This window comes from Beta vulgaris, chromosome 8 (genome assembly GCF_026745355.1).
Source record: "Beta vulgaris subsp. vulgaris cultivar EL10 chromosome 8, EL10.2, whole genome shotgun sequence".
NCBI classification, from domain to species: Eukaryota; Viridiplantae; Streptophyta; class Magnoliopsida; order Caryophyllales; family Amaranthaceae; genus Beta; species Beta vulgaris.
In genome coordinates, this window is record NC_079209.1 from 2,121,786 (window position 1) to 2,146,836 (window position 25,051).

Below are 25,051 nucleotides of genomic sequence, written 5' to 3' on the forward strand. Positions count from 1 at the left end.
CGCTGAAATAGCAGGCGAGATTTTCCTACATAAGGACATCTCCCGCATTTTCCTACATATGCAAGTCTGTCAAGGCTTTGGAAATTGTTGTATCTGTCTTAAGGTTAAAGGGGGCAGCAATGCGAGTACGCCAATGTTTTGCAGTCGGAAGCACAGCAAATTGAGCAGAATCTCGAACCATGGCTGCGTCGTACTTTCCTAGTAGTCTCATCGCTCGATTACACTCCAGAGGGGATCTAGTCTTTTCTTCTCAAACACGCTATTTCGAATAAAAGGTCCTTATCTTACAGTCTTACACCGGTAAACTATTGAAAGATGGGGATGGGTTTATAGCAAAATAGCTAACACTGGTCTCCAGACTAAGACATTCCAATTTTAAGTGTAGTACAACTGTACAAGTGAATCAACGATACGAACGTTCCCAACAGGTACCAAATTTTGCACATTCCGTCACCAAAATCATTTGAGATACCATTTTAACCATTGAAGGTTCCTACTACAAGTCGAAACCACTCTTATACACTAACACCAACAATCCGAGGTACTGCTTTTATACCTCTGACCCTAAAAGCTATTCCTCTAACAAAACCCGCTCCTTGGAAATTACATAAGAGTTCCTTGTTAATAACATTTGTTAATTCCCTTCACCCTCTAGAATAACTCCCGGAGATAACATAGGAAGAGTTTTATTCTTCGGCAATCTAGAAGAAAAGTAAACCATCCATAATGCAAGATTACAGTTGGAATGACTCAGTACATATGCATGTAATGCATCCAACTAGTGCTTGATCACACAAGTGAAAAGTCAGAGCCAAATCCGACGATCTATTGTTTCTTTTATGAGTTTTACCGATCATGAATTTTGGCTACATGGTACAGCAATAGTGCCAAATTGCAGTCGTAAGTGGTAAACCAGGAACTCGCCCAAACCCATACTGGAAAGCAAAATCAATTTTAGCTAGTGCTTTCAGTAAAAATCCTACAAGTTCATATATCTGTTCTAGTACTGTGCACAAATCAAGAGAATCAGAAGAAAACAACAGCAGCATATTTTCATCCCCTCAGAAGGGTATAGCATTCACATAATCCTGAAAATCACAGCTCCCAGATAATTGCTCTAATCAAAAGAGCACTGTAACACCTTGTATGTGTATGCATGTGCAAGTAATGAAGAGTGAGAGGTTGACCTTCCAGTGATCAGTGTGACTAGTTATTTTATGCCTCAACTTCCAGCTCTTTGGATATCAATTTGGATGCAAACCTCTGAACTGCACGGATGTGTTGATTATTAAGGAAGCAAAATTCACCAGACTGAAAAATCTATGCACGGGAAGAATATATAAATGAATTGAGAACTAAAAGTATCAACTAGAAGGATATTTTATCTTCATATATGGGGTGGTTTAGCATCAGAAGCTTGTTGTTGTTCACAAGAGCTCGGACCAATAATTCCTTTGCTTCTTCATGCTTCTTCTTCAACATGTTGCAGATCTGGACAACATGACCAAAAATTAAACCTTGATTGTATTTCTTAATAACATAATGTCAGAGAGGGAGCAAATTTGAGAAGGTAAAGGAATTTGGAAGGAAGTCAATATATATCACAGGAGATAGAAAGGGAAATTGTGATCTAAAGATACAAATGGTGTAAACAATAATGTCTGTAAACCAGACATATATATAGTAAATACAATGAAATAGTCCTGCAAATTGTTGAAAATAATTCACCTAGTCTAACTACATTCTACCAGCGAAAGCAGATTGTTGGGTTTGGTGTTTTACCAAAAATGCCCACAAAATATGTCACAACACAAATATGCTGCCTAAACTGGAGATCATTGCATGATTCCTCTAGAAATGTTGGGCAAATTCATAAAACTTCGTCATAACTCTTTAAATGATTTCAGGAAATATGGAAGCATTTGATGATAAAATTCTACGGAATTCATGAATCCAAAGCCAACGACTTATGAAGCCATCCACCCAACTAACTCCACCTATAAATATGAGTGTTAGGCATATTTTGGGTCTCAGACACACAAGAAGTCATACACATTACAAGCCCTCTTAATATACACACAATCTCCCTACTCTATTATGCCACTCAATTACTCTGTTTTGAGTTTATTACTAAATGGTGAGCTAATTTTATTAGGATTCTTGTACTCACCTATTCTTCATATAGTGGAAATTTGGGAGCTTGTCATCCACGGGATTTTCACCTCAATTTAAGGATAATCCCACGTAAATTGTGTGTCCATTTCATTACTCTTCTTTCCATATTTTCATCTCTAATAATTTTTTTCTCAATCTCTATATATGGGCTTCCAGTTATACTCATAACCCTAACAGAAATAAATCACCCAAATCATGAAAACTCTTCTCTATAATAAATCGTCATTCAATAATTGTTCTAGCATTAAGCAACAAGCCAACAACCCTTGCAAACTGTATAAAGTAGTCCAACCACTGAAAAAAACGACCGAGACTGGCTGTGCAGAATGTATATAGTATTGTTTCACAGTATTGCCTCATCTATTGGAACAAACAACCTATTAGAGAGTGAAAAATAACAGAATATAGTAGAGCATAAACTATTCAGTCTTAATGAATTATGTCAGGATTCTCAAAAACAAATACAGATGCTTCAAGTGACAACAAAAACTTGGAAGTCACACATTAAAATATACTCGAGTTTGATCTCCAGTTGTGTTCCTGAATCTTGAGTCTCGACTCAGACATAGATGAGCAAATTCAGGATTATATTACTGGTTTTGGCTATAAGATGAGGTAATACTGTAATAAATTACCTAAGCAATCATCAACGTCCAATTTGACTCTGCCATGTTTATTAAGATTACACAATTGCCCTTAGCATCATATCTCACTGTCAATGAAGTGAGTTAAGGATTACTTACATTGTCAAGCTCTTTTGCACAAGCCTCAGCCTTTTCAACATTTTCATCATTGTCCATCATCAAACTGAATTGCAGGGCCTCCATGTTTGCCTCTTGATCGAAATTAAATTTAGAGGTCATACACTCTTCTGTGACATTCTTTCTGCTTCCTTGCAATAGGGTGCATTGTGTTTGAACCTGTATGTGGAATACAATGGATTTTGAAAGCATAAGGGCATAACTCAACAAGGATTCCCTTTATTCAGTCACTTTTCGCTTTACAACCAAAAGCTAATTAAATATATTAATCAGAATGTGTAACAGGTTACCCCATCTTCAAGTTCTCTAGCTGATACTTTAGGCACTCTGCACCAGTTTACAAAAAGAAAATTGAAATTAGTCATCAGGAAACATTCTAATGTAACAATTACATGATTTTCCAGCTTAGTAGTGTGCTGCACCTGCTTTCACTAGGTGAGACACGTTTTGGTGTTCGAAGCTTTGCTAGACTGGTATCAGTAGCCTGCTCATTGGTTTGATAAGTTACTAAGAAAGCTTTAGTAAGGGCGTCAAAGAACTAGAGATGACATGATTTCGGAAAGAACCTCAGATGGTTTGCGCTTCAAAGATGGAGTTGAAGGTGTTTTCTTCTCTGCAGAAGAAACTGGGGAGACCGTCTTGATCATGGTTTTAAGCTTTGTGGTTTTCTCAAAATTTCCCAGAGATCTGAAATTTGCTTTAATAGTTGGAGAAGCTGGATGCTTGTTTGTAGTAGTACTTCTATGGGAAGAATCAGTTGTTAATACTAATAAACAGAGCCAGGGACATAAGAAATTATACATACAATAGTCAATTAATTACTTTTTTTTTTCTTCCTTATAGCAAAGCCAGTAAACCACTAACATACCTTGTGATTTTCAAGCTTGGAAGAGCAGTCACTTTTTTGTCAATTCTTAGAGAAGAAAATTTATGGCCCTGACCAATATTAAATTTCTGAATAGATGCTATGTTTGGAATCTTGTCTTTCCCTGGACCCTGGTTGCCAGTGTTAGTTCTCTGTTCTGGAGGGGCTGGTGAAGGAATTTTACATCTGCGGGGAAATTCAAACATGTTACCCAAACATGAGCAGAACATAGGACTATTTCACAAGTCCCATAAAGAAAGTTGAGAGGTGTGACAGATGCCAGATTTTTACATAATGCATAAAAATAAGTAGATCCAACTGTCCAAAATGTTGATTCAACACACAACATACTGTGCCAACTCCAAACTACAAGAATCAGCACCAGGCCTAGATGTCCTCAACTCTTCATTATCATATCTTGTAGCTAAATATTGTGTATACAATATACACTCAAAGCAGGAAGCGTCTTAGAACATTTGAAAAATGGAGAATCACTGGATACCAAACGTAAGTTTTGAAAAAAAAAACATAAAAAAGAGAACAGAAGAAAAAGAAGGATATGAAAAAAAAAACATGCACAATGTGCATTAAGTAAAATATGTAGGTTAATACTCCCTCCATCAGAGGTAGGTTCTCAATAGTCCGAGCATGGATTTTGAGATAAGGCCACAGGTGGGGAAGATCATGCAAAAACTATTGAGTTAAATGCAGCAGACTCTGCAAGTAGTTATTAAAGCAATTGTAAAATGGCAAGTGGAGCCTTTATTTTGGGGTAGACGAGATAATGGTATGGCTCACCCAGATGATTTGACATTATCGATCATCTTCTCGCATTCCAATGAAGTAAGTCCATCCTTTGCTGCTTTTCCACTATGTGGCACATTGTCAACTTTGACCTCATTTCTGTATTTCCCATTAACAGTGCCGTCATGGTCCCTGCTCCAATTAAAAGAGTACAGTATTAGGAAAAGCAAATTCATAATAAACATAAGGTATCACTAACAAAGACAAAAGTTAGTATGCAGCACCTTGAAGCAGTTCCATCAACAGAATTCTTCTCACTTTTCTCTAAAACTGAATTTTGTGCAATCAATCCTTTGGTACATGAGCTTGGGTTGTCAGATAGTTTGTTTCCATTATATTTTCTGCTGCCATAACTACTACCATAAACAGAGATGCTGCAAGATCAATTTAGGAAAGAACCAGCTACGAAAGGAGTTTTCTGACATAAAACGATTTTGCTTTACCTCTTGTCTACAGCGCCAACATCAGTTGAACCTTTTACATTATCCTCAAAAGCCGAAACTTCTGTCCTACCTCCACCGCTTGTCACTTGTATGACAGGTAAGCTTGAGTTCATAGCTCCTGGAACTTTGTCCCTCAGTAGCATTGGTTTTGCAGCGGTGGGTCCACTGGACAAATTTATCTACCACTTCAGTCAATGATCAAAGATGTGTTGCACAACCAACAATTGATTCAGCAGCTTGTATACTTTATGATGATGTTCCAACAAACCCGAAAATTGTAAAGTGATTTATGGATCAACCAAATTGTCAAGTCGGTATGAGATTAAAGCATTAAAAGGAGAAAATACTGTAGATATTATTTTGTTACTTTATTTTTCAGAAGGTTGTAATACTATTGCAAGAACAATAAAATTTCAGCAAGAATGAAGCAATGTGGATAACCTGCCAAATGGTGCTGAAAAAACCTTCAAAGGTGGCTTTTGCATTTCACTACTAGATTTGGCACTAGAAGACAACGGATTTGCGTTACTACCACCATCCTCAAGCTCAATCTTCTCATCACAAATGTTCATTTTGTCCATTGACCCTTGCTGTGATGACTTGTCTAGTGCTGGTTTTTCGGTGTGTGAGGTCAAAACAACTGCAGCTGCAATTTCTCCAACAATCCCACCTTCAGATGATCCATCATTTAGGCTCCTGTCCGAAGAACTAATTTGCATCTCTTCTGAAACATTAACTTCAGTTGAAGCTTCTACCAAGGGAATGTCTGTGGAGACATCCATTTCTTTTGAGTAGGTATATGTTTGCTTGGAAGTGGTCTCTTCCTTTAGCTGAAATGCGTCATCTGTGCTCATAGCAGTCATTGTCAGTTCTATCCCTGGAGACATGTACACTTCTGCTGATTCCACTGGCATCTGTGAGCCAACTGATTGTACAGGTTTGTTTACAGGAATTGGATCGGTGTTATTTTCTTTTCCTGGAGAGCAAGATTTCTTTGAAGAAAAGTCCCCTTCCTGATAAGTCTGATGGTCTGTTTCGTGGGTATTCTCAGCGAGTTTCTTATCAGACGAAATCTCAGTCTCTTCTTTTTGTTCTGGATATGTCAACTCTCTCGATTTTGAAGCAAAATTGCCAGATGGGGTATCAGGATTTCCATCACCTGCCACAAAATCTTCAGTTTCTGGAAAGGCTGCGTTTTCACATACTGGAGGTCCCTTGCTTATGGAATCTTCAGTTGTTACTATCTTGTCATTTGTCACTTCTCTGGGCAAGTCTTCACACTCGGAGCCATCTTCATTGCTCTTTTTCATGTTGCTGGGGCTCTTTCCTCCTTTACTTGATGGGGCGTCTAAGCTGAAGTCATCCATTCTAATCCATGCAGCAACTTATAGGAGTTAACAACGATAGCCTAAATGAAGCATTTGCTCTGTAACAGTGTAATATCCTAAGAAATTGATTATGGCTCCTTTCCCAGCACCAAACTGAAGTTTATACTATGAAGAGAGTTCATGGATACTTGCCCATTAAAATCGAAGGAAAACATGAACTTTTCATGCTTGTCTTGATGGTCTCCCTTGACAAAATCCTCTTCTGACTTCTCCTTTGACTTAGTGGATTTTTTCGGAGAGCTAGAAAAATCAAGATCTGGCATATCTATCTTGAAAGATGACATCTTCCCAAACGCGTCATCAAGAGAAAAATCCATATCCCTGGCAAGTCGTATTACATGAGCACGGACAGACTATTAGTCTATAGCTAGTTACAGTAATTAAAAAAGAGTAATGCACAACGATTGCCAGAAGCAAAGCATCATTACAAGCCCAATGAACATACCACCTGTGTTTCTTAATACTTACATTATATTTCTTTTTGGGATGTTTCACAATACTTGCGACATGTCTCATTTGGGTAAGTTTTCATGCAAAGATAGTCTTACTTTAATATTAACCGCATGGGCCGCATTTCACTCTCTCTCCTTCTCATTGGTTCTTGTACAGATACTAAATGTAGCAAGTATTAAGACAGGAGGTAGTATATGATTATCAGAGCAACTGCATAATGAAGGTCCTGAATCCTTCTTTCTTTTTATTAAGAAAAAAATGATGACAGTTAACTAGTACCATCTAAGCCCATTTCTAGAAGATAAATGCCAAAAAGGTTCATTCAGACATGCAATAGCATGCCATGAAGTTATTATTACAATGACTACATATTACTTTAATACCTTCAGGAGGAAAATATTATTTTATTTTATTCCATTTGTATCACAGTTAACCTTAGGCGTCCAATATGACCAGCAGCCTATATTAAGAAGATGTGCTCTAATACTAGCCCCAAGAAAAATTTCTATATAAATGATGTTGGGGATGGCAAGCGGGAAAACTCAAACGAGAAACAAAACAAGTAGAGAGGAGTTACATCATGAAAATATGCCTTCATATGTATTACATTTAGAATGATGTTGGGGATTGCAGGCAGGAAAACTTAAAAAAAGAAACAAAATAAGCAGAGAGGAGTTACGATGAATATATGCCAGCAAGAAAGCATTGAAGGCAAACACATTGCTATTCCAGAAGACTTACATGCCAAAGTCAAATGCCTTTTTCTTGCCTTTGCTGACTGGCTCAAAGTTGAAGTCCATATCATCACCACCTTTAGAAGACATAGACTTCCAAGAGCTAAGAAAGTCTTTGGAGAAGTCATCATCTGTATCAAGTTTGATAAGAACTTTTGTGAGGGCGACGTGATAACTAAGAGTAAAGATATTTGCATGAGGGAAAGCAATAATCGATAAAGCATTTCGAACTTCCTGCAGAAATAGCTTCCTATACATGTTGCGTGTTCATCCTCCTCTTCTTCTCCTAAGAAAAAGATTTGTTTCAGCTCCGTCTATTTTCATTTTGTACTAATTCCATCAACTTTTTCTTAAATTATCGGTTTCATCCAAATTTCAGTAGTAGACTTGGTCAAAGACTTAAACATCATAGTTTCACGGAATCTGTATTGCTAAGTGAATCCATCATGATTTTCATAGAAGTGCCACAGATGCACAGCCATCAAGGTTAGCTGAATGGGAAAGGGGAGCACAAAATTATAGTGTAGCAAACAAGGAGATGCAGAAGAGTTTAATGAGATCCATTGTAGCTGGTACACATTTACCAGAAATTTTACCTCCAGTTGACTGGAAGAGAAAGATATTTCTTCTTTACAATTGTTTATTTTACATTAATACGAAACTTTTTTCATGGTTTTATATTGTTGGTTCCAGGGGAACAACTTTTCTCTATCATTTTGTATGGGATTTCTAATGAGGTTAGATACAGGAGCCCTGCTGGAAATGTTTTCGTATCCAAGACAGAAAATGGTTTACCTAGATGGAAAGAGGAAACCATTTTCTTCCTACACAAGAAAGAAGTACTTCTACAGTCTACTCATATTACTGTTCATTCATGTAAATTAAATGGCTGCTATGTTAGGGATTTTCCAATGCACTAAACCTGTATGAACCATTTAAGTCGCTCTGTAGAAAACGCTAATGGCGTGCAGACATAAGATATACCTAGCAGTGACATTTTTGTTTTTGTTTCCCCAGTCGAAGAACCATCCTTCTCTGAATCTACCATCTTTGCTGCAGCACTGGTTGATTTTTTGGCATGCATCATAATAAATATGAAGTTAAATGTTTGTCAAAGCAAAGTTCCAAGTAAAACCAAGATATTTACTGTTTTATATGACTTTTGAAGGATAATTTTTATAGACAACTATTGAACTGGTTTTTTACAAAGTGACAGATAATATCAAATAAAACAAAAAACAAAAGTTAAAGTGCGCTGTCCTCAAATTCCAAATCATTCAAGTAGAGAGAGTCAGTGAAATCTAAGTTTTGGCTTTCTTGTAGTCGCATTCTAGATTATTCTCCTGATTTAGTTGCAAGTAGTCAAGTTCTGCAACTATATTCCTGTCAAGACTAGAGCTAGAAAGCATAGCATCAAGAACATGAAAAACACAATAATAAATAGTCATATCAATATGTCATCTATTGTGATAACCGCCATAACAGCCGAAGTACGTCACTCTTCTTCTAGTATGACAATCTATCAGCAAAAATGCCTCAATAAGGCGGACGAAATTAGATCATTGAATTGATCATCATAAACGTCAAAAGGAAATCAATTTGCTGAAATCTGGCACACAGGACAATTCATCAGGTAGATGAAGTAGAAAAACTGACAGCACAAGAAAAGCATAAAACCTACTGACTATAATTTCAATCTAGATTTGTGGTTTCCATACGATGTAACTGCACTAAAACAGAAATTATTATAGCTTTTCCACAATAATACAGACAAAGACAATCACATTGTATATCTTCAAAGTAGACAATAGCAGAAAATTTTCACAGGCACCAGAATACATCCAGATAATCTACATTTTTAACAATAAACGTACTCTGCTTAAAATTCGTAATCGAAGTGATCAAACACTAAAGTAACAAGAAATGTATGATAAAATAATCAAACTAACCGAAAAGAAAACCTGATTTATTAGCCTTATTTGAACACTGCATTCAATCACAAAAGTAACAAAATATAATCAAAATTCAAATGTCAGCTCAAAATTCGCAAGAATAGCTTAAAATTCACTGCAATTAAGATTATTTTGAGAGGAGAGAGAAAGAGACGTACGAGTAGGAGAGTAGCAGAGAAATCGATAGAAGAGCAGAGCTAGGGTTTGAGAGTGATGAAGAATTTCAAATGGAGATAATAGGCAATTTTGGGAGTAGAATGAAGGATCCAGAACTTTCTGCAGTTAACAAATTTGTCTTCGTAAACCAGAAGATGGAGGAAAATGATGAATGTTTGAGTTTTAGTGAAAATGGAGTTGATGATCAGTTGAAGAGAGAGAATTCTGAGTTGATCAATGATCAGTGGCACTCGTTTTTAAAATTTCCCGGTTTCGTGATTGTTTATCAGGTGTTTGACTGGTTTGTCAGGTCTCAGGTGGTCACATTCCTCGATCGGCCATGCAGGAAGAATATGACTGTATGAGTATGAGTATGAGTATGAGTATGAGTATGAGTATGAGTATGAGTCATGGGCCTCCCAGCCTTCGAGCAAGCCCACTCATAATTTTTTCCGGCAAAAAATTTGAATTATGAACCTTGCTTAAAAAAATATATATTTCCTCCGTTTTTTTTAAATGTTACACTTTTAAAAAATTCGTTTACTTAGGCAAAAATTGAACGAGTGATTAAGAGAACATTAAGGTGGGGATTAAAAGAAGTGGGGAACACCAGTGAGCCACCACCACCAGTGCGCCACCGCCACGATCACCGACGCCACCAAATCGACCACCGACACCCTTTCCCTCCTCTTCCCCTGCTGAACGCGCAACCCCACTCCCCTTCTCCTTCCCTTGCAGTCGCGCGACTGGGTTTCCGGCGGGTGGGATTTTCGAGGGGTGGGTGGGGTTTTCGGCGGTAGGGGTGGTGTTTTCGGCGTGTGTGGTGTTTTAAAAAGTCACTTTTTTCGGCATTGAATATTCTCGTTTTTTGCTTTTTTGACGAACTGTCAGCCTTTCAGAAAGGTATCTGTCTAGCTCATGAAAAAATGATCACAAACATCATATATGAAAGAGACAATCGTTTTATCATCAACATCGTCGTTCAAACCTGAATCCCCTTGAAACTTGCAAGTATTGTCAAAGACATCCATTCTCCTCCAACATTTTAAGAATTGCTCCACCAAATACATGTTTCAAGATGCTAACATATCAATTGATTGGATGGTCAATGTTGTTCATCTACGCTGGTTTCATATATTCATACAACATTTGGATAGTGCATTCCTGCTTCAATTATTTACGAACACATGTTAAACCTTGGGAGGAAGGAATCCTTATGTAACTTTTGCTAACCTCAAGAAAGAAAATTCAATACCACAAAACCTAAATTATATTCAATTTGCTTTAAATAATATTTTAACTTTTGATTAACCTGAACTATTTCAATTTTGAAGAGTATCTTCTCAAAACACAAACACAATCCTCAACCTAGATCAATTCGTGAAATCGGTTCAAAGTGTTACGTAGCATAATTTTATTGACCATTTGAACTCTCTTTTTTTAATAATTAATCTTTTTTGCAAGTGGCTTTGCTAGGTACGAAACGAGTAAAGAGAACAAATTATAACAAAATTAAATAAAAGAAACGTTAACTGGTTAAGTTAATTATACTATATTTTAACCAGCTTAATAATTCAACTTAAATAGAAGATCATTTTAAGATAAACTCTACAAAATTAAAACTCTCCCAACTTAATAAACTTTAAGACTTTTTAAAATAGTTCGACCATACTCGAAAAACGATCGATGTTAGAGTTACCACTTACCACTTACCACTTACCACCCATTCAAAAGAAACGAAATGAAAAGGAAAACAAAGAAGGTAGGATGTGTACCAACATGAGACCAGACAGACAAAACCAAAATCTATCCCCTTATCCTAACTCAACCCAAGCCTAACCAATAAACCAAAACTGCATTTGATGTTCATGCTTTAGCCATTGACATAGACACTCTACTCTGCTCCACTCCTTTGTTGCTGCACTATCTTTCTTCTTCTACTATGGCTGGATTACTCGGATCTTCTTCTACCACCTTCTTTTCTTCTCGCACTCTTTCTTCTTCCTCCCCCAAACTCTCATCTTTCACCATTTCTACTAACCCTGGTAATTTTTCTCTTTCTCTTCATTATTTCTGTGATTTTATAGAAAAATAAATTTGGGTTCTTTTTCTTTAATGTTGGAGTTTTTGTTTTACAGTAGTTTCAGGGAAGTTTAATTGGAGAAAATTCTATGGTGGAATTGGGATTCCTGTGAAGAAGAGTAGGTCTCAGTTACAATTTTCCATTTCTAATGTTGCAACCGAAATTAATGCTACTGAAAAGGTATGCTTTTTATATTGTTCCAAAGTTTGAAATTTGATTATATTTGTTATTTATGAGAATAACCCAGTAGCTTAAATTTGCTCTTTAGTTATTCTTGGTTTTCTCTTTTTAATTTTTAGTAGGGTGCCTTGAATATTCTGTCATTGGAATTTAATCAAATTGTAATTTAGATAAAATGAAATTATCTGATGAAAGTGTGATTTGAATGTTTAGTTTTCTTTTAGTGAGATATAACCCACTTATTGAATTGTATGGATAAATGTGGAATCTCTTTATTAAGATTGTTGATGTTGTTTAAAGTATTTGGGAATGTATAATTTGATTAATCAGTTATTTGCTGTAAAACTGCATTTTTGTTTTCTTGACGACCGACTGTTTGGTGAAACTTTGAATGGTGTTTGTAATTTAGGCTCCAAAGGTTGCAACAGAAAGCCAAAGACCAGTTTTTCCGTTTGCGGCTATAGTTGGGCAAGATGAGATGAAACTTTGCCTTCTGTTAAATGTTATAGACCCTAAGATTGGTGGTGTGATGATCATGGGTGACAGGGGTACTGGGAAATCCACTACTGTTAGGTCATTGACAGATTTGCTCCCTGAGATCAAGGTTGTTGCCGGAGATCCTTTTAACTCAGACCCTGAAGATCCCGAGTTAATGGGAGTAGAAGTTAGAGAAAAGGCCCTAAGAGGAGAAGATATATCTGTTGTGATGACTAAAATCAATATGGTTGATTTGCCTCTAGGTGCTACTGAGGATAGGGTTTGTGGAACCATCGACATTGAGAAGGCTTTAACTGAGGGTATCAAGGCATTTGAGCCGGGACTTCTTGCTAAGGCTAATCGAGGAATTCTGTATGTTGATGAGGTTAATCTTTTGGATGACCACTTGGTGGATGTTCTTTTGGATTCTGCAGCTTCAGGGTGGAACACTGTGGAAAGGGAGGGAATTTCAATTTCACATCCTGCTCGGTTTATTTTGATTGGCTCGGGTAACCCTGAGGAAGGAGAGCTTAGACCTCAATTACTTGATCGTTTTGGGATGCATGCTCAAGTTGGAACCGTAAAAGATGCTGAGCTTAGAGTTAAAATTGTGGAGGAGAGGGGTAGCTTTGATAAAAATCCTAAAGAATTCCGGAGTTCTTACAAGGAGGAGCAGGAAAAGCTAACAACCCAGATATCATCTGCTAGGAGTATGCTTTCTTCGGTTCAAATCGATCACGAACTCCGTGTTAAAATCTCCAAGGTCTGTGCTGAGTTGAATGTTGATGGTTTGAGAGGTGACATAGTGACAAATAGAGCAGCAAAGGCTTTGGCTGCTCTCAAGGGTAGAGATAAGGTGACTACTGAGGATATTGCTACTGTTATTCCCAACTGCCTAAGACATCGACTAAGGAAAGATCCTTTGGAGTCAATTGATTCTGGTTTACTCGTTATTGAGAAATTTTATGAAGTATTTGGCTGAAGGATGCATATCATATCACTTCTTTCTGCCATAATTCTATGTCATTAAATTTTGTCTTCGGCTGGTAAATCCGTCCTTCTTAGTACACACGATTTCTGACTTGAGTGAAATATCGAGAACTGTAATATTATCAATCGAAATACATTCGGAAATCTAGAATTACCTTGTGATTTGGAAAGGGTTGATTGATTGTTTTGCCCAGTAAATGAATACATGAGGATAACTCGGATATATTGCTTTTGTTCTCAAATGTTTCCTTGGCTTAAAATGTTGGCTCCAAGTATCATTATATACAAGCCTTTTATTGAAGTTCACTTACCCTTCTTAGATGTTGTTTGCCTCTTCTTCTTCTTCTTCTTCCTTGTCCCCCGTCCCCCCTTGACGCATATGTTTGGGTTTTTTACTAATAATGCACTACAAAGTTGAAAGAAAAAGATTGCACTTATCAGTTATGACCTCCCCATTGGCCATTTTAATACAACAAATATATGTTTACATGCTATGATATGAGGATGCAACATAATAGCAAAAATTAATGGTATTGTGGATGTTAGCTAGCTTAGTCTGTAAAGTGTTACGGAGTGGTACCGAAGATTCCAAATCCAGCTACATCTGAGTGTTAAGTGGCTCTCCATACACGCACAATATGCCTTGCATCATAGAAGTATAACTCTCATTTAAAATTCTAACTAGTTTAGTTCGTAAAAGTTTGTACCCAGCCTCTAGGATTGAATCCCACCTTTTGTAGTTCTCAGTTTTTGTTATTAGCAAGCATAATTTTGTATGATAATAGTCACACCTGGAAATTGAAGCTAGGACATGATCAGCCCAAGAACTTATTTCAGTTGTAGCAATTGTCAATCTCCTGAACGCAATCCTTGGGATCGCACATTGAAAGAGGAGAAAGTTTCCTGTCGATGGAGTAATATATTTATGAGTGGGGAAATTGCACCGAAGATGATGGTCTTGGGATTCAACTGATTTCTATTAGTTCAAAGAGGTCGAAATATCCAGTTAAGTCAATAACTATGTTTCTACATCACAATGTGTTCATCACTTTCCAAAATATGGGATCGGATCTCGTCTACATTACTACCCTTTGACCTTTGTAGCTCTTTACACAATAATTAAAATAAAACACACATGTTTCTAAGAGCGGGAGAAAATCGGTTTTTCAGTGGTAGATAGGAAGCTATATATAACCACTTTTTCTCTTCACTAGTCATGGGAAAAATGTTTTTTTTGCTGTGCGTTACTTCATCATTATATTTTGCATCTACAAAATGTGCCATAGTGTTCGATATGAAGATATTCGTGAATCGTATCAGCAAATTCCAGCATTGTTCTAGATTTTCATGACTTCCATTACATCATGTAGTCCATTATGTGTTGCAGGTTGGGGTGAACTGGTTAATTTATCTCAAATGAAGCATCAAATGTAGTATCATATGCTAGGACTCAGGAGTAGAACTTTATCTGCATCTCTCTATCTTCTAGCTGATATAAAAGATCTTATAGTACAAGGTTTATTTCTCTAAACATATTCATAATATATAATCAAGAAACAGCTAATATTACAGATAATGGAATGTAATTTTACCTCAAAAAAGAAAGGGGTAAAGAAATTCAAAGCAAGAAGGCTAAATTTTTCTGAAATCAGGATAAACTCACTCAAAAACAAAGTGAAGAGAGAATAGGAAAAAAGGAACAGGATTGAATAAAAGGAGTGGAAATCTCTGGTCCTAATATCTAAGAATTCGAGTTTGAGATAACTTCATCAGATAGTGGTATACTGTTCAGAATCATGGAAGCTTGATAAGCAGTTGGCAGGAAGGCAAAGACTGAGATCAGGATCACTTGGTATATGAACCGAAGATAGATCGTTATAATGCTTGATTTCTGAAGGCTGCAGAAACAATGGTACGGAATTTGACAGAAATGGGTGCTCTTCGTTCTTCAAACTCAATTTGGAGTTGAACATAAACATCCTTGGAATCTGACCCTTACCATCATCTATCTGCTGAAAATAAGAGATCCTGCTACGTTCTAAGCACCGTAAGCAGGGGCTTGCTGAGAAACTTGAATGATCAGCATTACATTGATCTTGTGACCCATTTTCCATATGATAGCATGGGAAGAACATCGAACCATCCGTAGTACAATTGTGGTGGAAACTGGCCACTCCATAGTCTTCTCTACCTGACATACTACTTTCTACAAGATAATCACCGTGGAAAGTGTTGCTGTTTTGAGCACCTAAGTTAGTAAGGTGTTCTAACTGTTGGGAAGAGGTCTCAAAGAGTTTATCGATTGAACCTCGTGCCTTACTCATGAGCCAATCAACTGCCTCAGTAGCACGTTCATAGCCAAGTCGATCTTGGACATCATAGAATTGGATAGCAATATCTGCAGACAACCGAACCCTTCTGTCTCTCGGACCTTTGGCAGTGTAAACTTTATTGTGTCGAGCTTTTTTTGCTGATCCTCTCATCATCGTATGTTTTGCTTGCACTTCAACCTACTTTTGTGCTGCACTCATCTCAAAATTGAGCAATGTTAAAATCTCCTAGAATATAGTGGCTGTAGTAGAGGAACTATGATTAGTTAACATGACACAGTTCTATCTGAAATATCTGACAGGAAATTGTTTAAGCCCACACTATTAAAGGCAAAGATCAGTGACTTAGTACCTTGTACCTTCCTCTTTGAGTAGTCCATTTTCATGCAAGCTTGGAATTGAAGCATTCATGTGACATGGGCTTGTCATATTGAGTTACTAAACTTACGGAATTACGCTTTCTGATGTGGAAAGTGCAACAGAAGTCCTTTCTGGGTCATACTGAAGTGACAGAACTGATTCTGATTAGTGATTACTGCATTCTTTTATTTTACACCTGCTACTTTAAAGGAGTACCAAAAGATGGCTGAATTTACTTTTAGTACTATCTCCTATTGCGTTCTCTCAATTTATCTTGGTTTCTTTTAATGCACAACTACAGTTGGCAAATAGATGGGGTTTAATATACGTCAATTAAGTTTGTGTCACTCGAGTACTAAGCCGTGATTCTATGTGATTCGAGCTAGTTTGAGTTGATTCGATATTAGTCCCTCTAAATTTTAGCTCAAGTCAAAACTTAGATAATGTAATATGGAGATGTAGTTTATTTGTATGATTAATTAACTTAGATCGAAGAACGATATACGAGTCAGTTTCGTTAGATCAATCAGCAATCCACAACCCAAAAGAAAACAAGTATTGTTCACTGTCATGCTTTAACTTTAGTTAGAGCAAAATTGGTGTGATTAAAGGGAGATTCCAAGGTACCTATGATAAAGACATGAACCACCAACACCATGTGAATGAATTGTCCTTTGTTCATCTCCTTAAGGATGAAGATTATCTCTACAGCACGCGTGTCGTCGCAAGGAATGAATAGGGTTGAAGAGAGATAGAGAAGGACTTTCTAACAGCTGGAAAACCAATTGCCTGTCCTTACTTCCTATAATGAAGAAGATTGATAATTTCCTGCGCATCAGACGTTATATTGTTGCACACTTTTAACTTATTGAATGTATATAATGTATCGGAGCTTATCATTATATTTATATGTCACAAGTGGTACTAAGTTTATGCACATACAGCCAAGATATTGCTGCAGGATCGGAGCTAGGCGCGGATGCTCGACACTGTGCGATTGAGTTCAGAACATAGTGAGCTGCATGCACCCGCACCATGGATGCATATAGTCTCTAGATATGGAACTATAGTCTATATGGTCTTTTTGATTTATTGTTTGTCAAGTTTATAATGAATAATGGTATTGGAGGGAGGACCAAATTGCAACTTTAGCTAGAGAGGTTATTAGTTTTGTGGTACGTTGTTGCGAGCTAATTGATAGTTTTAGTGGGGCTCTGAGTCTGACTCTCCCGCATGTTATGTTAGTGCTAATGTGCAAGTACTACTAATAATGTTTGGTAGTATTTGCTCTAGTTTTAGTTTGCTTTTACATCCTGTCAGAAAAAAATATCTCTTTTACATGAGGAGGGATGACCACTTTCAAGTTTCAAGCCTCCATCAAGATTAGGTTCCTTAACTCCGGACTGTTTACTCTTGTATTCAGTCTAATAAAGGTTGGTTTTCGGATCAATTATCTGTCCTATTCAAAAAAAAAAATTAAAAAAATCAAGGTTAGGTTCCATTTTTTTTAGGAAAAAAATGTGCTTTCTTTTTCTTTAGGAATGAAAATGTTTTTCATTCTTAAAACTAATTTTCTACCATTTAAAAATTGTTGACTAACTTTTCAAACCAAACAAAGGCAAATAGAAAGAAATTTTCGCTCAACAAAATAAGGTTCGAGTGAAAACACTCAATTACAAGTGAAGGTACCCCCAAAAAAAAATCCAATATTAATTTTTAGAACTTCGAATTTTTTTTAACGTAAGCAAAATAACATATCGACAATGCAACATTCCTAGTTTGTGCAATTCATTGAAGTTTAGCAATAATTCAAAGTTTTGCCTAGTTCCAATGAGGGAGGAAAAAAAATTGGTTCCAATGAAACGACAATCAACATTATATTTTTTATACAACACTTTTCTTTATTCAATATTTGTCATTTTTATACAATATTAGTATCTCTTTGATTTTTTTACCACATTTGTCATTTATCATACAACATTAATTAGTATATCGTCAACAATATAAAAGAAAAGTTGTTTAAGAGTAAAGTTTTTGGGGGTACCTACTTTATGCTTTAAATGACCTACGATCTAAATAACAAGTCACCACTACCTGTGAAACCCCCAACCACCCCGTAAACACCAGCCCCACTACTGACCGCCCCACCCATGAAACCCCGGTCCCAACTCCCTGTAAACACTAACGCCACCCACGAAACCCGAGCCCCACCTCCCCAAAAACCTTCCACCATCCACGAAAACACTCCACCACCTATCAGAAAACCAACCCTTCCACCACCACAAGACCCTCCACACCACAAAACAAGCGGTACAAGATATTAAGGGTGGGCGATGTTACTCATGTGCCACCTTGACAAAGAGAAAACATTCTACTGTCTTTCTCTTCCTCTATATCACCCTCTTCCTTCACTCCATCCTTAGCGAAACCGCCCCACCCACCTCCATAACGCCATTGACCAATCTCAACCACCACAACAACACACTTGAATTCTTATTGGGTAACTCACTTACCCACCTGCTATAAATAACACCACAATTCAATTATAAAACCTAATAACTTATTTTGAGCAGACCATCCAAAAATTGACGTATTCTTGACTAGGAATATTAACGAGCCGAACCGAGATCGAGCCTGAGGTTGGTCGCTCGGCTCGTAACACTTTTAGTCATACTCGAGCCGATCTCGAGCTTAGATGTTCTATTTCAATTTTCCTTAAAACTCAACCTAAGTTATATATATATATATATATATATATATATATATATATATATATATATATATATATAGGTTTAAACTACATTTTTTAGTTTTTTACAAATATTATTCACAATTTAAGTATACTTTTTCATTTGATTTCTATAACATGGAAAATTATTTAATTAAAACATATTTCGAGCATGTTCAAGAATCACACTTTATTATGCTCGACTTTAGAAAATCTCAAACCGAACTCGAATAGTTTGCGAGCCATCTATTCTTCTTATTAAGACCCCTATTCTTTCCCCAATAGAACTAGGAATTCAACCAAAAAATCCAAGGGACAAAACAAGGAGTGTACCAAAAAAAGATGAACACACTCCACCTCCATTAAAACCAACCATCTTCATTCTCTCAACCCCATGTTCTCATCAATTCTTCGAAAACTACCATCACTTTCTCACCTGCACATACCCACTTCCATCAAACACCCACTAATCATCCCCCAACCATCATCATCACCATCATCATCATCAACATCAACTTTCTCTCTCATCATGAATTCCCCCATTTCTTCTTCCTCTCTAAAACTTGCAGCTTTAGCTCAGCAACTCCGCCTCTACAAACCACCACCTCAAATCGATGATGATGCTGATGACATCGAAGAAGAGACAGGAAAAGTGGTTGCACAAGTGGGTTTTGCTGAATCTTCTAACCCAATTGGTCAAAATTTGGAAAAAGTTCGAGAATTTAAGATGGAAGAAAGATTTAAGCCTAAAAGAGCTGCTGTTCTTATTTGTCTTTTTCAAGATCATCATGGAAATCTTAGAGTTATTCTTACTAAACGATCTTCTAAGCTTTCAACTCACTCTGGTTGGTTAATTTTCTAGTACGGTTTTACTTTTACACTATTTACAAACTCGGACATTTTTTATGTGAAATATTGTAGATTTGTCTCAATGTGTATTCTACTTTTTGTAATTTTTTATCATCAGTAATTAAAATATGCATCCGCGGACCCAAATGGACAAATAGTTGTGAGTGAAAAGAAACATATTTTTTTAATACTTGCTTTTCTTTTGGTTATTTTGATTAATTTTATTATTGTGGATTTTGACATCTTTAAATTTTAATTTTGGTTTTTACTAGAAGAAATTTGTTATTTTAATTACTTTGTCATGTGGGGTGTTTTTATACGTTTATGTTGTTTAATCCAAGTATGCTAATTTGGTGTTTCTGTGTGTTGGTTATGAAATTTGTTACCAGTTTTTTCTTCATGTTGTTATCTATCTCAGTGGTTGTGGAATGTGGACTGTTGGCTTACTTTTGGTGTAATGGTATTGTATCTGAATAATATCTGATGATGTATCTGACCGTTATGAATTTTGAGAATTGATGTAATGATTTTTTGATTGTTGAATGTGGACTGTTGAGATGGTAGATTGTGGAATGTGCATTGTTTAATGTGGATATTTCATAACCAAACTTTTGATATGGAGTTAAGTAGAAATGGTTGATTGTTGAATGTGAATTCTTTGTCCTGGGGAGATTTTGGCATAGTGTTGATGATCTATCTGAGCTTTATGAACTTTGAGATTTGGTAAATCTATTATGTGCTTGTGTTTCGCTTCGATTTGCGTATTGATGGTTATATAAGTTTTGTTAAATACAGATTGTTGAATGTGTAAAATTGTGTTATATAGGCTAAAGTGAAGTACTTTTCTGGTCTTTGATTTCAGGGGAAGTGGCATTGCCTGGTGGGAAAGCTGAGGAGGGTGACAAGGATGATGCAGAAACCGCGACAAGGGAAGCTAAGGAGGAGATTGGATTGGATCCATCATTAGTGAATGTTGTGACTGTTCTTGAGCCATTTTTGTCTAAGGTATGTAATACAAACCAATTTGTTGGTTAACTGAATTGCAGATAGTGAGAGCTTTACAACTTGTCCCTGCAGATATAGCCATATAGGTATACAAATCTTTTTTATAGGGTTAGTTTGTTTGGATATATGTATACTTCCTCTATCCTGAATCCTGATTTAGTTGCGGCGTTGCTTGTTCAATAACACTGTCATGATGACAATAATTTTGGATGGAAAGATTTGTATTTTTTCTGGTTTTGACTAGAATTAGTGTACATAGCTTGCTGCCTGGTTATAATCCCTGTTATGCTTCGTCATGGAAAGCTATTTTAATCAACCTACGATATGAAAGCTTGTCAGTGGTGAATTAAAGTGTAAATGCTTTGCAAGTGGGAATTCTCTCTGCTGCTTTAGTGATGGCCATTTACCATAACCCATCTTGTGTATGCCCAAGTGGCCAAGTTGATTATTATTAAGTCTACATGTTATTGAATATATTGTAGGTTATAAAAAAATGATACTTTTTGCTACAGCACTCTAATGAAAGACCAAGTTGGCATGCAATCACTCAATTGTTCATCTTTCACAAGCTTTTAGCTTGTAAATTATACACGGGTCTTTTTAATGGAACAGAATCTGCAATGACAAGGAGAAGACCGAAATCTAGATTTTCTATGTACCCATAAGTCTTCTTCTTGAAAATGTTAATGTGAGAGTGTAACCCAATGAAATTCATTTTGTTATCCCAAATCACCACTCTTTGATGACATGAGACAATGATCTGCATACTGCTCCTTTCTTGGATCAAGGAACATTGCCCAACATTAAGTTAGTTCACAGTATCAGGCCGTAGAAAACAACCAAATGTACTACCATATATACTTTTCAAGCTGTGGGAGGCAAAGTTGCTTCACAAATAGATTTACAATTATGGATGTATCCGTGAGTAGATACATCCATCCAACTTGATTTAAAGAACCATGTTCAGTATAATTTTCCTAGAAGATTCTGTCAGGGAAGCCTGGAACATGGAGGGATTGTCTTGAGAGTTTGTGGAAATCCATCTCCCATCATTGATGTGTGTAACTTATGCCATAGGGGTTCAGGACCCACCAGTAATAATTTGAAATTACTCTAACCCAGTAGCTCAGCACTGACCAGATTATAGTTACCACAATACCAAAAGGAAACCACTTCTACTATTGGTTGCTTGAGATGTCAATTTAGATTTTAGAGGATCTAATTAGAATGTAGGGAAGTTCTTCATGATGATACCCCTCCATGCTACACATGCCGGTTAATGCAATACAAATACTAATTGGATAAAGAATATCCCTCTTTGTAGTGTCTTTGACTTAATAGTTAGAGAGCAAAAAATTTCTAATCTGTGTTCGAGAGGCTTGTTTCAGAAAGATGTTCACTTTTCAACAATTCAACTTGCTCTCTCATTCTAAAGTCCACTGGAAGTTAATGTTGAACTTAACTTAATAATGTGAAATTTTTGTCGTATGTCGGTTAATATATATCCACAATAATTTGTTAAGTCCATTATTCTACAAATGCGTGGTTGCTGCTTCTTTTGGTATCATCAGTAGCGTTTGCTTAATCAGTTCACTGATTAGAATATCACAAAAATGCTGGCTAATTGAGCTCTCAGCTTATAATGTTTGGGGGTCAGGGTTTGGAGTTCTTTAGAGGTTTTTTAGGAGATAGTTTGTCCTGACACAGCTGAAACCATTTACCTTCAGCTGTATCCTCTGTGCAACATGTTCTTCAAGGTCTCTTCTTGCTTTTAAGCCCAAATATAGATAATTTTTTGCTCATTTTGGCAGTACCCTGTATCTTTTGTCTTGTTTTGCTTTGTATAATCCATGCATAATACGCCCTTATGTTTTGCTATATTTTGATTAGTGTGGCAAAGAAGCCTTGAGCTTTTGTTATTCCCTTATAACTAGACCCAGATATCAGCTACTATCTTAAGTATTCACTTCTAGATGCAGGAAGATAACGTAATCTCTGAACCAGCTTAAGATAACATAAATCATGTTATATGTGCAGCATATTTTGAAGGTGATACCGGTAATCGGGTTACTGTCTGATAAGGATGCATTTAAGCCAGTTCCAAACCCTGCAGAAGTTGAATCAGTATTTGATGCACCCTTGGAAATGTTCATCAAGGTTACACTCTTTGATCTCCAGGTCTTCCTTCACTATACAAGTTTTATCGTGCCTTCTTATTTTGACATAATTAAATTGCAATGTTGATACAGGATGAAAATCGAAGAGCAGAGGAAAGAGAGTGGATGGGATATAAGTACTTGATTCACTATTTTGATTATGAAACAGATAACAAAAAGTATCTGATATGGGGTCTAACTGCTGGGATCCTGATTCGAGCTGCATCAGTTGTTTATCAGAGACCACCACCTTTCCTTGAGCAGAGTCCCAAATTCAAGATTCCCAGAAATGTTGATAAAGATACTGTTATGCGTTGAATTGAATGAAGATTTTTTTTCAGCTCTACTTGCAGCTCATTCTGTGCACAGTAGAACACTGGAGTGTACATATATAAATGTGGATGTATTAATAGTAGCTGAAAGCAATAATGAATTTCTTGTAGTTCTACTTTGGATGTGTCAGTTATTTTTTCTTTCAGTAAAGCAATTGGTAAAACATGCTCTTAGAATATGTTCGCCAGCTTGGCTCAAAATTCTGTGAAAGGAACTTCAACATTTAGGGGTCGTGACGTGTATGACACCACCTGTGCATTTCAAGAATCTTTGAAGGTCAGTTCTCTACTTCTCTTACTTTTGTGTTCCATGAAAATTTCAGTTTTCATTATATTGAAAAAATTCTAGCTTTTTCTGTCTTAATATTTAATCACTTCTAACAAGGTCACTATGACATGACTTCCTCGTCAAATAGAGGATACTGGAATATGAGATTTCTGTGTACTTTATTACTGAAAGGGAAATGGGTATTTTGCTTTGCCCTAGTCCCTTTTCATACTGATTATGAGTGTTTCAGGAATCTTTTCATGTCATTTCTCTTGCTAATTTGATCTCTTAAATGTCCGAAATCATTATGCTGAAACTTGGTCTGTCTTTATTTTCAATCACTTCTAAGGCATGTTTGCTTCACCTTTTTTTTGCTGAACATATCTGAACTTATTGGAACTTTTCTAAACTAATTGACACGTAGTTTATAACTTATTGGAACTTTCAGAGCTTATTGCAACTTATTTAAAATTATCTGAACTTATTTTTCTTGAAAATGATTTCTACAAAGTTAAAAGAATGCTTCCTAACCAGGTGGTTATGACATGACTTCTTCATTATAAAAAAACTACGAGGTTAACTTGTACTTTGTTGTTGAAAGGGAAATGACTACTAGGTTTTGGTCGAGTCCTTTCATGTTGAATTTGTTGCTTCTTTCCTTCAGACACAAGTGAATAATTTCCAGTAAGCTGTTATCTCTTGATCATTTTGTTCTTTTTGGTTCTTTTATCGGGAATCTGCAATTTCACATAGTACCGTGGATCCTAAAAAAAAAATTCACAAGCATAGCGTAGATCCCAAAAAAAAGATATGTGTACTGTATTTTTGGATCCTGACTGCTTTAGTCATAACTAATATTGCACTGTTTTTTTCCATTAGATTTAGGTGGCAGGTGATGTAACAACATGGTGAGTGGAGTTACTCTCGCGGGTCACTTGCTGCAGCAAGATTCCTTCACCTGTCGGTGCGGTGGTTATTCTTACCAGCAAGCTGAGCTCTTCAGGACACAATTAGAGTTAAACTGACAGCTTCATGTCCACAAGCTTTCAACATCATTTTATGCTACGCAACTGTTAATGGTCCAGTAATCCTCCAAGCTCATGGATAGGGGAGAGAGCTTGTTTTGATCAGCATAAATGCCAGATATCCTCAATGGGTTTTACCCGCTTTATGACATAGATGTATTTCGGCTGCTGATACCAAGTACTGCTAAAATGAAGAGATTTCTGATCTCCTAGTTAGGAGAGAATTTTTCATCAATTAAACTTGAGCTTCCATTATTTAAGCATGTAACTGTTTCGCCCTCAATGAGAACGAGAATCGACAGTATACCAAGTCCTAGTTAATGTGAAAAATGTTTCAAGGATCTTGATCTCAAATGAGAGAGGCATTGTAACTAATAGAAACTGTTATCCTGTAAACTTGAATTCGTGTTTCCTACGATGTTTATCTCAATAGTTTCCATTATCTGAAACTCTCAATTTATTCACCTAGTATATAAGCTTCACAGTTTCAAATCACCAATGTATCTTCTTTGTAAACAAATAAGCTTTTCTGTAAAA

General features: G+C 36.5%; 4 protein-coding genes across 8 annotated transcripts; 2 read left to right on the forward strand and 2 right to left on the reverse strand.

Annotated features, from left to right (window-relative positions):
- Nucleotides 1-808: 808 nt before the first annotated feature.
- LOC104900583 (uncharacterized protein At4g18490) lies at nt 809-10,116 on the reverse strand. Of its 4 annotated transcripts, XM_057391014.1 has the most exons (15): nt 9,734-10,116; nt 8,608-8,684; nt 7,631-7,754; nt 6,569-6,757; nt 5,490-6,416; nt 5,049-5,213; nt 4,830-4,961; nt 4,600-4,737; nt 3,805-3,987; nt 3,503-3,677; nt 3,359-3,420; nt 3,227-3,263; nt 2,919-3,095; nt 1,379-1,491; nt 809-1,276 (listed from the first exon to the last, which is right to left on the reverse strand). In XM_057391014.1, exons 2-15 carry the CDS (start codon nt 8,669-8,671, stop codon nt 1,216-1,218), a joined length of 2,547 nt encoding a protein of 848 aa, XP_057246997.1. In that variant the 5' UTR covers nt 8,672-8,684; nt 9,734-10,116; the 3' UTR covers nt 809-1,215. The 4 variants fall into 4 exon arrangements, with proteins under 4 accessions (XP_057246997.1, XP_057246998.1, XP_057246996.1 ...); XM_057391015.1 differs by lacking the exon at nt 8,608-8,684; XM_057391013.1 differs by lacking the exon at nt 9,734-10,116 and having other exon boundaries at nt 8,608-8,790.
- Nucleotides 10,117-11,491: 1,375 nt separating this feature from the next.
- LOC104900584 (magnesium-chelatase subunit ChlI, chloroplastic) lies at nt 11,492-13,684 on the forward strand. 2 transcript variants are annotated; one of them, XM_010688043.4, is made up of 3 exons: nt 11,492-11,776; nt 11,873-11,994; nt 12,404-13,684. In XM_010688043.4, the coding sequence occupies exons 1-3, from the start codon at nt 11,674-11,676 to the stop codon at nt 13,451-13,453; spliced, it is 1,275 nt and encodes a 424-aa protein (XP_010686345.1). In that variant the 5' UTR covers nt 11,492-11,673; the 3' UTR covers nt 13,454-13,684. The 2 variants fall into 2 exon arrangements, with proteins under 2 accessions (XP_010686345.1, XP_010686344.1); XM_010688042.4 differs by having other exon boundaries at nt 11,493-11,776; nt 11,870-11,994.
- A 1,546-nt stretch (nt 13,685-15,230) lies between these two features.
- Nucleotides 15,231-15,944, reverse strand: LOC125492945 (uncharacterized). The gene has a single exon (XM_048635700.1). The coding sequence runs from the start codon at nt 15,942-15,944 to the stop codon at nt 15,231-15,233; it is 714 nt and encodes a 237-aa protein (XP_048491657.1).
- A 3,231-nt stretch (nt 15,945-19,175) lies between these two features.
- Nucleotides 19,176-24,963, forward strand: LOC104900585 (nudix hydrolase 15, mitochondrial). Its single transcript, XM_048634220.2, has 5 exons — nt 19,176-19,724; nt 20,591-20,733; nt 22,771-22,890; nt 22,983-23,498; nt 24,369-24,963. Exons 1-4 carry the CDS (start codon nt 19,274-19,276, stop codon nt 23,205-23,207), a joined length of 939 nt encoding a protein of 312 aa, XP_048490177.1. The 5' UTR covers nt 19,176-19,273; the 3' UTR covers nt 23,208-23,498; nt 24,369-24,963.
- The last annotated feature ends 88 nt before the right edge of the window (nt 24,964-25,051 follow it).

Excerpts from the sequence above, each read along its gene's own strand:
- LOC104900583 (XM_057391013.1), bottom strand. The coding sequence starts at position 8,710 with ATGATGCATGCCAAAAAATCAACCAGTGCTGCAGCAAAGATGGTAGAT. Across the intron at positions 3,264-3,358 it reads GTCTCACCTAGTGAAAGCAG|AGTGCCTAAAGTATCAGCTA; the intron begins GTGCAGCACACT and ends AAACTGGTGCAG. Across the intron at positions 3,096-3,226 it reads CTAGAGAACTTGAAGATGGG|GTTCAAACACAATGCACCCT; the intron begins GTAACCTGTTAC and ends TTCCACATACAG.
- LOC104900584 (XM_010688042.4), top strand. The coding sequence starts at position 11,674 with ATGGCTGGATTACTCGGATCTTCTTCTACCACCTTCTTTTCTTCTCGC. Across the intron at positions 11,777-11,869 it reads CACCATTTCTACTAACCCTG|TAGTTTCAGGGAAGTTTAAT; the intron begins GTAATTTTTCTC and ends TTTGTTTTACAG. Across the intron at positions 11,995-12,403 it reads AAATTAATGCTACTGAAAAG|GCTCCAAAGGTTGCAACAGA; the intron begins GTATGCTTTTTA and ends TTTGTAATTTAG.
- LOC125492945 (XM_048635700.1), bottom strand. The coding sequence starts at position 15,944 with ATGAGAGGATCAGCAAAAAAAGCTCGACACAATAAAGTTTACACTGCC.
- LOC104900585 (XM_048634220.2), top strand. The coding sequence starts at position 19,274 with ATGTTCTCATCAATTCTTCGAAAACTACCATCACTTTCTCACCTGCAC. Across the intron at positions 19,725-20,590 it reads TAAGCTTTCAACTCACTCTG|GGGAAGTGGCATTGCCTGGT; the intron begins GTTGGTTAATTT and ends CTTTGATTTCAG. Across the intron at positions 20,734-22,770 it reads TTGAGCCATTTTTGTCTAAG|CATATTTTGAAGGTGATACC; the intron begins GTATGTAATACA and ends TTATATGTGCAG.